Source organism: Lepeophtheirus salmonis, chromosome 5 (assembly GCF_016086655.4).
Source record: "Lepeophtheirus salmonis chromosome 5, UVic_Lsal_1.4, whole genome shotgun sequence".
Lineage (NCBI taxonomy): Eukaryota > Metazoa > Arthropoda > Copepoda > Siphonostomatoida > Caligidae > Lepeophtheirus > Lepeophtheirus salmonis.
Window position 1 is genome coordinate 4,656,439 of NC_052135.2, and position 12,289 is coordinate 4,668,727.

At 31.4% G+C, this 12,289-nt stretch overlaps 1 protein-coding gene and 1 long non-coding RNA gene across 2 annotated transcripts; one reads left to right on the plus strand and one right to left on the minus strand.

Moving 5' to 3' along the window:
* Positions 1-6: 6 nt before the first annotated feature.
* Positions 7-1,805, minus strand: LOC121117513 (uncharacterized). The gene is made up of 5 exons (XM_040711973.2): positions 1,324-1,805; positions 847-1,240; positions 534-787; positions 273-474; positions 7-217 (listed from the first exon to the last, which is right to left on the minus strand). Exons 1-5 carry the CDS (start codon positions 1,580-1,582, stop codon positions 94-96), a joined length of 1,233 nt encoding a protein of 410 aa, XP_040567907.1. The 5' UTR covers positions 1,583-1,805; the 3' UTR covers positions 7-93.
* An 8,630-nt stretch (positions 1,806-10,435) lies between these two features.
* LOC121117516 (uncharacterized) lies at positions 10,436-11,963 on the plus strand. Its single transcript, XR_005864194.2, has 2 exons — positions 10,436-10,648; positions 10,710-11,963. It is a non-coding gene; the product is annotated as an uncharacterized lncRNA (long non-coding RNA).
* Positions 11,964-12,289: the final 326 nt, after the last annotated feature.

The window sequence follows — 12,289 nt, forward strand, 5'->3', positions numbered from 1 at the left end:
TGAAGACTCTTCCAAACAAGTGGCTTGAACATGATCGTTGAAGATCAAAGGATCATTTAGTTCAATAAGAGCCAAATCGTCAGTATAATATCCTTACTGGAATCGTACTGAGGGATTTGAAACTATTCTCTTTACTATTTTAATTTGAGTTTTTGATTGATCCGTTTGTCCATTAGCAGGGCCAGCAAAGGCTACCCATTCCAAAGGATCCATTGATCTATTATAAAAAATATTACAAAACTTTTTTGAAATAAATGAATATGGTTACAAACCTCTCAGCCATACATCCATGCGATGTAATCAACCACTTGGGATTTAAAATTGTAACAACACAACTTGTTTTCCTTTTTACATTAAATAGATACGCTAAAGAAGGCCAAAGTTCATTCTCTGATGTTAGAGAGGTAATGGTGATGGTGCCTTGGGCTTTCAATTTCTTTATTTGTCTCTCAGTAAGTGTTCGTTTTGAACATTCTATAAATAAATATATTCACAAATAATTAAAGAAAAAGTAGATGGGATAATAAACATACCAAATTCCTCACAAATTGGCTTGGGATTGCTGTCACAAGCTGGTATGTCATCTAAGATCTTTGCATCAATTTTTTTAATATCGGTTAGAGATACATTGGAGCTGAGCCCCTTGTAGTTAGATGATTCTTTATTTTCTAAGGTAGTACTTTCAAATTTAGCAGAAGCGTATCCTAATTGCTGACAAGAAGCTTTTGCAAATTCGAGAGATGAGTCTTTATTAAAACAAATGGTTGACCAAGTATCATTATTGTTCCTAAAATCGATAACATTTTGTTTAAAAATGAAGTAAAAACTATCAGAGTAAAAACATACCTAATTTGTATTTCTCCATTTGTTGTGGCTTTCAAACAGTTAAACTCGTCAGATAAATCTGGACAATCTTCAACTCCATCACAAACTTTTTCAAAATCTATACAACCTCCTCCAATTATACATTTAAATTGTGATTCTAAGTCACAATTACAATTTCGTTCATCTTCATCCTCTCTTACACAATCTGAAGTACCATCACATCGGAAACTTGATGCAATACACCGTGCATCTTTTACACAATAAAATTCATTATCTGTACAATTTAAACTAGTTGAATGACAGTCTAATTCATCATAAGATTCAGGGCAATCTATTTTTCCATCGCATTTCCGATCAGAAGGAATACATTGACCATTAGGACATTGCAACTCTTGACATGTTTCTTTTTCAAACCCTAAATGCAGAATAACATTCGACATTAGATTTATTTTTATATGATAAATAATATTAATACTAAAATTTTTAACTTAAACTCACCTTCTTTGTCACATAAAAGCTCATCAGATCCGTCCCTGCAGTCATAAATACCATTACATCTCAACTGTTTTGGAAGACAATCACCATGCCCAATATACTGGAATTCATTTTGAGGGCCCTTACAGCCCTCCCCACAGATATAATTTATTTTTCTTGAGCTTTTTTGCATTCTTCCTAGAATATGCGATGAAAAGTCTGCTCCAGATAAACTTTTAAAATCGACAGGGTTTTTCTTCAAAATTTCAGTTATGTTTCCCATATCTTTTTCAGTTGTTGTCTCATCCTGACCCAATACAATTTCTTTAAAGATATTCAGTTCTTGATCCTGTTCAGAATCTGATGGAGGTGACGATTTTGAAGAATTAATTTCTTAACGTTAGTTTCATTAGAGTTTAAAAAGCTAAATGGAAGACTCTTGTTTCCATCAGGAGATAAAATACTACTTAGTATTTCCTGTTGTATCTCATTTCCATTCTGTGTTGGAAATCCAGTGGAAGAATTATTTTTATTCTGTTGTAACATTTTATTTAAGAGAGCTTTTCGTACATCTTCTTCACTTGGAGTAGAAAAAACAGATGTCAAATTATGAGCACCATTATTTTGAAGTAAATTCGAAAGAATCAACTTTTGAACATCGGTTGTATTTGATGACAAGAAATTTAGATTAAAGGATGCATTTCTGTTGTTGTTTCCGACTATTGAATCCAAGACACTTTGAACCAAAGTATTTTCAATCCCTGTTCCATTAATGGCTCCAACAGTTCCATTTATTTGTTGAATAGTTGTTGAAGAACTAGTTTGGCAATTTCAGTTTGATTTGGGAAATTAATTCCAAATGGCGAGCCATCTCCAGTACCATTGTTAGGATGTAAAGCTGTCTGGAGCAAGATTTGAGCAAGGTCACTATTGTTTCTTAAGTTATTTAAAATTGTAGAATCACTTATACTTCCATTAAAAAAATCATCTAAGTTTTGTAGAGAAGATTCTTTGCTATTAAGATTTTCTTTAATTGAATTAAATATATTCTGAAACAAAATATTTTCAATCCCTGTTCTATTATTGGCTTCATCGGTTACATTAGAATTATTTAATTATTGTTTTAAAACAAGTTTGGTTACATCTTTTTCATCTGGAAAATTGTATCCGATTAAACCCACTGGTGATATTTCTGAAGAAAATATTATTCTGTCTAGATTCAAATCTGTCTGCAATACAAAAAGACTTGCTTCATAATCTCAAATGGCGACAGAAGGCTATGAGCAACCCTAAAAGTTATATAGAAAATCATGATCTCCTTTTTATCTATAAATTGCAATTTTCTTCAGAGTTTGGGGAAAAAATAGGATTGGATTAGATTATTAAAATTTTTAAAAACTCCTGACATTATAATATTATCAGACACGAGGGGCAGTTTAGAGAATCACTGTTGCTTGTCAGAATGCTACTCTTCATTTTTCACGTTTGATAGGCCCCTCTTACATCCAAAAAGGGGTGTTTCAGTATTGATTAAAAAAACTACAGCCAAAAATGGAATACCGGTGTTATAATGGAAATCTAATCAAGGTCCAATATAGGGTATCAAGCTCTCTGTTTGATGTAATTTGGATATTCGGGCCAAATTGTGACGATCCTGTTTTTTTTATTGTAAAACTCTCAGCTGTTATTTCACAAGTACCGACCATAATGAGGGGAGATTTTAATATAAAACTTAAATATGGTCGAGATTCAATTCAGCGTACAAGGAATCATCATCCTCGAGCTACGGCGTCCCTCTTTTCTATTTTCAAGACCCACTGGTTTTACAACTGTGCTGACTCAGTAAAAGATTATAGTCATAATTTTTTACTGTGGATAGATTTTCCAGGCCTGTGTCCTCGAGAAGATATCTTTTTCTCCATAAAAATTATCCAACAGACACATTAAAGTCGTATGCAGTGATAGATACTAAAATATCTGACCATCGTGGTTTATTTATTGAAATGAACCCCATTTCAAGGAAAGCAAGAATTAGAGGTATTTAAAGCTTAATTCTTTACTACTGGAGGAGATTGATGTGAATGATAGAATAATTGATAAAATTGAAAATGCAAAATCAAGAGTTAAGAATAGTAGTGATTTTTTCACTGAATAGAAAAAAATGAGTATCCAAATAAAAGGTGTTATGTCGACAAATAGGTGCAAGACATGCAGAGAAAAGAAGCAGACAACTGAATGAAATAGAAAATTTAAAATAAAAAATTAGTACCTGAAAATGTTAAAAATATATGCTGGGCCAACTTTATTGAGAATCAGACCTTTTTCATAGAGTTAAATTGAAAATAACGAGCATCATTGATTTATCGAAATCAAAATTGTAATAATTACAGTTTGAAAAGAAAAATAACCTTTATAATAACTTATCAATCATACTTAAAAATGGTATAGAATCGAATTATTCTGAATTAGTTTTCAAGGAGAGGTTTGTTTTTTACTCCAATATGTATAATTGTATCGACTGCAAACATACATCAGAATATATGAAATACAATTTAAGAAAGGCTTCCTTCTGTGAAGACCCCAGATGCAGGTCTGATAAAGAGCTTTCACTATCAAATGAAGATAACAACATGGTTTAGGGGCACCTTTCAATGGAAGAGATTATACGTACTATTAATAAAAATGCAAAATTAAATAAAGCTCCTGGTCCATCGAGTTTTAGCTTTGAATTTTAAAAGAAATATATCTTCCATTTTGCACCGATTTTGCTCTTGTTTTATGTGCTGGTTTTTTTCTCTGGCTTTGCTTCAGAAAGACACATTGCCTTGCTTCAGGAACAAAAAAAGGATACTAGATATCTTAAAAATTTAAGACCTCTTGTTATACAAAATTGCTAGTACAATTTTTTTTTTTTTTTTTTCATTTGTAGTCTCTAATTGTATACACAAAGTATTAAGGAAACTTTTACATGGATCACAATTTGGTTTTGTAAAAAACAAGATCATGGATAGTATCTCTCTTTCACTACAAACTCCTGTCGAGTCTAACAGTGACTTAACAGTGATGGCAGTCGATTTTGCAAAGGCCTTTGATACTTTGTCTCATAAGTACATAATAATTACGATGTACGGAAAAGAACTTAGTGATTTTATCATTCGTAGGGTTGCAGTTACTTTAGTGCATACTCGTACAATGATTAAATGCATAAACAAATTCCGATATTTTTCGAACAGCAGGGGCGTTAGTCGGGGAGATCCTCTATCTCCTAAACTTTTTATCATATGCTTTGATGAGCTAATACAATAAATAGATCATACAGATGGAATAAAAGGCTTTCAATTTACACATTCAAATTTAAAATGTCTATAGTATACAGACGACGAAACAATGATTTTTTGCAGGAGTCTGTATCAGACAATAAAATCAATCAAAAACATATTTGGGGTCTTATCTTCATTCTCTAAATTATCTTGTCTGTTGATGAATGAAGAAAAAACTGAAATTATCAGTCCTTCTAACAGGTTACTTGGAAAAGTTTGGCCTCATTTTACATTGAAATCAAAGTTACAACTCTTGGGATCTTGGATAGGCAAAGGAAGTTGCGAAATGAATGATAAAGATACTTGTAAGAGAATTAGGAAAACAACTTCTTATTTATCTTATTTCAATTTAAAAGTGTGTGGTAGGATCAGGGCATAGAATATTTATATTATTCCTAAAGTAACGCACCTCTTCCATGTTACACCTTTCAACAACAGTATCGCTTGGTAAATATTACGTCTAGAAGATTCAAACTTGAAAAGTTTGAATTATCTTTAGAATGAGAGAACCCAACTAGAGGTTGCATTAACAAAAATGTTGTGTGTATACCATAAACTCCGATATTAACTTGACAGATAGTCTAATGAACAAAATTGATTTGGTGTATTTTCCTAAGGGGTCCCTTCAATGATGAGCACTTTCCCATTTTTTCCTCCTTGAGGGATCCTTTGGAAAATGATGATAAATTATGTTGTTAGGAGAATCACAAATGGCAACTTCACAACTGACAGTTTCATTGCGCGAATACATTATACTTTTTTGGAAGGGCGAATAGGTATTACTATCGTAATAATAATAATAAATTAGTAATAAGATATATATTGTAAAATGTAAATAAGATATAATATTATACTCCAAGGATACCAAACATTTCTCTCTTGGCCCACAACTTAGTCCCACTTCTTAATTTTGGCCTTTTGTGGATTTGTATTTGGTATCCTTTCTATTTTCTATGACGTCAAAATCTTCCTCTCCTGCCCAGCAGTCGGTACGATACATCAAATTGAAAATTCTAGCAATCCCGATTATATGATGGTCTAACCTTGAATTCCTATTAACTTTGTATAGTCCCAGATTTATCCCATGTGTAAGAATGTCTGAGCAACAATAAAAAGCAACGCGTGTACGATGTCCTCTATGTCGGTGTCAGTACCAAAAAGGCTGCAGATACCGTTGGTATCTCTATTTGGAGTGACTATAAAATCAAGAAGTCCATTACATCTATTGTTGTGAAGGTCCTTATTTATTCAGTCTAGTTCCATCCAGTCTTAGGACTATTAAAATCGATCTTAGGGAATAGTCCTTAAGACTATCAGTACTATAACTGATTAAATAAAGAATAAACAAAGTTGAGTGGTGTTATCAACGACCAAACTTTTTAAGTTTTTAGGACTGATATACAGGACTTAACTGGACATGACTGATACTGAACTGAAAGGAACTGCATTCTTCAGTCCTAAATAAGGACGGACACTTCACTATTTACAAACAAAGACAAAGAAAAACTTCTGCAGAAACAATAGCTACATGTGGAGGTCTTCCAGTCCTGACCTCAATCTCCTGGACTTAGTAGTTTGTGGTGTCTTTGAGAAGAAAGTCTGCCTTACCTATCGTCCAAATTTGTATTGTCTCCCGAATAAGATCATGACAGCGTGGTACGCCATGAACAAGCCTTCATTGTCAAGAGCTGCCAATCTGTTCACTGGCGTGTCGAAAGTGTTATTACAATTAAAGGAAGATATAGTGAAAAAAAAATATATAGCTGAATATACTTTTTCAACATATCACCAATTGGTTTTGAGTTCCCTTTTCTTGATTCCATAAAAATCATATTTTTCCTAATTTAGTCATCCTACTGCAAGTTGTTTTTTTTCTAGTATAGACCATACTTTTCAAATTGCCCATTTTAAAAACTATCAAAATAATATTTATAATTTGTAAAGGTTATCAATATCCAAATTTGAAAATATCCTATTCCTCAGCCTAATAAAGATGACATCACTTAATCCTGAAGGAAAAATAATAAAGAACGAAATACTTTAAATCACATTGCATTGATGTCAATTGACTTCATAAAAGCCTTTGACAACATTTATTTTACGTATGTCATCAAATGTTCGTGATTTTGGAGAAAATTTTATTAGAATGGTTGGTATTGGAGTGAGCGACCTACAAGGGTGGTAAGAAGATCTTTGAGATTAAACAAGGCTGCCGTCAAAGAAACCCAATATCTCCCAGCCTTTTCATTGTGGCATTCGACAATTTAACTAGGGAATTTGATAACAATGAATATATCAAAGGTATCACTACAGGGCATTTAGAGCACAAATTCGATACATTTGCGGATGATAATACAACCTTACCGAGCCGCATACACATATGGAATTCTTTAATTCTTTCCAAGACAGTTCACTTGTTCAAAATCACACCATTCGAATTAATTATATTATTAGAAATATTTAATATAGAGAAATAAGAGGCACTACACTGTAAAAAATTTTAAAAGAATCACAGTGATTCATTGAACGAAAATGATGCGATTCTTACTAAGTAAAGTTCTAACTTTGATGATATCAACTTGTTTGGATTAAATTATTATTGCCTTTGATGGCTGCGCTCTTAAAAAACAAATGCTAGTTGCTGTACTTATCTTTAGTATTCCATGGATACCTAAAGCTATGTGGACTACATGCAGATGAATAAAAAGAGCGGCGACTCAAAGATACGGGATATTTAAAAATTGTTTTCATCAGTGAAATATACTATACTTATAGCTTCAGGATTCCGATCGTGAGTTAAGTTTATGTTAGCAGGGCTGCGAGAACTACCAAACAACTAAAATAGTCTTTAAATTTATTATCAAATCCGTTGGAGGAAACTACATGGATGTGGTAGCACCCGACTTTTTGAAATATATTTCTCGAAAAAACTCCAAATTTCGTCTATTTTATTACAAGTACATCTTTTAATCATCAAATATAGCACTTTGAGGACCTATCAAGGCGTTTGAGCAAAGAAATATCGCAATTTGAAGCTTTTTTCATGAAATTCAAGCACACAACATCAATAGGATATTCGACCCTGTACACAATTTAAAAAATATTTATAGCTCCTTCCAAAGGCAATAATATTTCAGCATTCCCCTGAAACGTCTAGGAGGTAAGCCATCACTACTCCCTTACTTTGCTCATATCAAAGAAATCCACTATAAAGAGTCAAGAAAGAGCTCAGAAACTACAATAGAAGCGATAGTTGATACTGTATGTGATCAAGTTTACAAATGGACAAACATTCTTGCCAAGATTTAATTAATGATTTTCAACGTGATGGGCAAAATTTGTTTTCTCATCTCAATGACAACATCCGAGAGGAATGCAGAAATACAAACATCTCAAAAGAAACTCAAATCTAGAAAGGTTGGCAAACTTCAATCTGATATTGTTTAAGTTTTGAACATTCATTTTTCTGTTTTGTGCATTCATTTTTAAAAAAAATAATATACATTTTATTGGTAATATATTGCAGCTTATTTAGTCTTATTAGTTTTCCTATTATGAATAAATATTTATAGATTTTAACTCAAACAGTTAGTATTGAAAAGCCGTATTAATATATTTTTACTAAAAAAATAACCTATTCGTGAACTTCTTCTAGACCACCACTTGGACTGCGCGTTTTCTAGTCTATTGTCCAGTTGCTCGATACGTCCATAGTATTTCTGGGTACTTTGTTGTCTGCTGTCGATTCATTCATTTCACTTGATACGTGATAGCTATTTCATAATTTATTTCTTTTGATAGATAAAGGAAGCAATACTTATTGCTTCCTTTCCAATAGCACAGGGATACAATTTGTTGTTGATCCCTTCTAGTCGTTGTATATTTATGTAATATACATTTTATTCGCCATTTTACTATTTCTATCAATAAATTTTGGGTATAATTACAAATACAAATGTATAACTATGATTTTAATAAAAATATTACTAAGCAATCTTATATAAAGTAGCGAATAAAGTACTACCTAAGATTTAAATATTAATAAGACTAATGATAGTCTGGGAGTTCTTAAGAGATATGTAGTATTAGATCTAATACCAATTTCTGTTTCAATTCTATACATTTCTTTATAACTCTTTATTCATCAAACTACACGTTACTATTGATTATAAAAGATACTTATGAAGAAGGAATACAATAAAAAAAGGGAACAATGATAAACGGTTAATGTGCCGATAGAGTCATACTCTGTATACTGCACTAAAGATAAACAGAAGTTGGTGTAAATCACTAGTTAGTCGAACTACCAGATGATTTTGAGCCTGTTTTCTGTTTCTTTTTGGAGGGAAAAATGCGTGATACAATAAAAACTTGATTTTTTACAACTTTTTAAGAAAAAAAAAATATTTTAGGGGTTATGTTATACGTCACATATTACAAATTTATTAATGATTTAACATTCCTAAGTGTATGTTTATTAAAAAAATGTTGTAACAAATAAGTTTCTCTTATTTAGGTACAGTGTTAATCAGTTTTTATATATTAACAAATATTTTGAACATTAAATATCCTTTTCTCTCAAAGTCTGAAAAATAATTACACATTTTCTCAACCTTTACTCCATAAAGAGATTGAAAAAGAATCGAAATGAAATTATAGCAATTCTATTAAATAAATTCTCACGAGCTAATGGAATATCATTTTTAATCTAGCCGACAGTTTAACAAGAATTAATTCCGGTTCAGCAGATCAATATTCAAAACTCAAATATAAATAAGAGTAGAAAATAAATAGTATTTTATCAACAAATCATTTTAAAAACTAATAATTATCTATATTATATAATCTTAATAACATGGGGGACAATTTTTATACTTTTACACTGGCCTTGGGTAAGTATCCTCCATAAAAAGGGGCCTTGGTAGAAATTCCTACTTTTCTCTAGATTATGTTAGTTTTCTTCTTTGTTTCCTTTAGTACAGAAATAATCTTTTAGCTTTGATAACACACAAAAAAATCTATTTTAAAAGACTTGAAGGCAATTTATGTACTACCTTGTAAGCTTAATTTAATTAATTATGATAATATTAGGCAACAATTATAAATTGCAAAATATTTTTCTTAATGGTATCGTATAGTGCAGTGTATTGTAGTATAAATGAACTTCGACTAAAAAGAAAATGTTTCATATTCCAAAAAGTATAAATTGAAGGAAGTTGTAGATCAATTCCATAAAAGGTGCAAATGGACTCCCACCAAAGACTCAAGAGTTTGCCAAGTAATATAAGCAACTATTTTTTATTATCTAAGGTATGTGAAAATTAAATTAATGGGTTGTTTTATAGGGATGTCACTGGGCTCCTTATTCTAATTATTGATGCTTAAATTATTCGCTTTAGGATAACTGAAGAATAAATATTTCTGCAAAAGTCGGCTATTCTGTATAAGTTGGCCCGCACTTCATACTCGAAATTAGAGCTAGAGACAGAGGAAAGTTGAAATTAAATTATCGCAACCTTTTAATAAGTAAATAACTTCGGTACATTAAGCGAAGGAACGCAAAGTGTCGAGAAGAATATTTTGACTTATGAAGAGAAGGATTTTGACTTTTCTAGTTATTTGGATAATTAGTACTTCGAAAGGTCTCGAAATTAAATAGAAAATACCAGTGTGTTGATGAAGTTGTGAATTTGGCTCTTGTTAGGAGAGACGTTAACAGCTCGGCTCGTGAGCTGTCGCCTCATCCCTAATTATACAAAGCTCTGACGTCAGAGAACATCTCTGACGATGACTAGAACATTCTATGAATATTCATTAGTATTATTATTGTGTTATGAGTAAAGAGATGTACACGTGAGAAATTAGAGAATAAAATACGTATTAATTACATAAGATTACGTTATATTATTTAATTGGTCTTATGGTAATCCCATAGCTCTTATAGAGTATTGGAAGGAAGTAGGGGTGAGTTCTCTCGGAGTCCATCCGTTGACTAAAGGATGAGACCGGAGAAGATCATTTTTATTTATGTAAGACATAACGATATTTTCTTATATCTACCATGAGTCATGACAATAGAATTACTTTCAGGAATTCTTTGCATGGGATTCGTAGTTTGCCAATTCGTATTAGCGTTTTTCTTCTTGTACATCAATAAACACGGATAAGACTGAATTCAATGCCTCATTGGAGTATTTTTACATGGAGTTTACAGTCTATAATCATGATCCTTATTCAAACTTAATTATTTGTTACCTAATAATAAGTCTTAATATTATATTACATTAATTATCATTTGATTTTGTTATGATTTTATCGATCATAATTGTTGGAATAAGTTACATGTAGGATTATACAATCATAGGAGTTTTACTCTATATTTTTATACCTAACGACTATACAATGATAGTAAATAAGCAATAACTAAGAAATAAACACGTCTATTATTGATAATGTAATTTAAATTAAGTCACTTATTTAAGAGATATGAACAAACCAATTTTTATCCTATTGACGCTTAGTTTACTGTCCATAATTATGCCCCCTGTTCAAGTTTTATTGTTTGTTTGTAACCTATATGATGATGTGATTACTGGTACCCTGGGTGTACCAGCTTTTTAAAGTAACGATACACTTTGCTACTTTTTCGGAGAAGAAAAATAAATAATACTACGCCCAACATATGATATAATGACAGCAGAATTAGGAGTATTTTTTTGGAAGGCCGTTAGAAAATATCATTATCATATGTAACCATGCATTTTCGTTATAAGTTGAACTGTGGCTGAGATTTTTATAATTAAATTTTATAGCTCTAAGAAATGCATATCAGCAAAGCATATTTAATTTGTATTGTAACCCTGTTTTATCAAGAGTATTTATATTTTTTTTAATCAAGCTCAAGAAATGCCTTAAGTTATTTATGCAAAAATCAAAGTCATTTTTCTATGATTAATAAGTTAATTATTTCATGTAATAAAGTTAATACATTTAGAAGTTATTATAATTATGTTAGACTAATAAGTATTAGTCCAACATACTAATGTGAATCAAGTTACCTACACATTACTGGGAGGACGGAAAAATCTCGGACGCAATTTGGAAATGGTGTGCTGCTCAAAGGCTAAAAGCCACAGGATAAGTAGGAATGGGAATGGTAAAATAGAGTGCGAGGGGAAGACTTGTGTTGTGATACTATTGTATCGATCGTTTGCAGTGATTTGTTATTTATCAAGTTGATATTGTGTGTGTGTATAAAAGTATTTATGTATGTAACGATTTGTTAGATGTATCTTACTTTTTGTAGAATTCAGTCGAATAAAGCCACATTCTAGGTTACAATAACTTCTTAACATCAGTTTTTTTATATGCCTTCTAGAGTATAACAAAAATTTAACTAACATATATGATACATTTGACTTCCTACTGGGTTTGCATCAAGGTCACAGGTGCTTCCGCAGGAGGAGGGCTGGAGGGGCTATAGACCTCCCCAAATTAAGGGGGTTTATTTATTATTAATTCAAATTGTACAACAGTCAAATCCTCAACGATCAATTTGTTGAGCATTGAATTTTTTAATGTTCAAATTACCCATAATTAATTAAAATGACAATGTAAATCAAGTTAAAATAACGATTGACCACTCTATTGAAAATTTTATAGATTACCCT

Excerpts from the sequence above, each read along its gene's own strand:
- LOC121117513 (XM_040711973.2), bottom strand. The coding sequence starts at position 1,582 with ATGGGAAACATAACTGAAATTTTGAAGAAAAACCCTGTCGATTTTAAA. Across the intron at positions 1,241-1,323 it reads GCTTTTATGTGACAAAGAAG|GGTTTGAAAAAGAAACATGT; the intron begins GTGAGTTTAAGT and ends TTCTGCATTTAG. Across the intron at positions 475-533 it reads GCCAATTTGTGAGGAATTTG|AATGTTCAAAACGAACACTT; the intron begins GTATGTTTATTA and ends ATTTATTTATAG.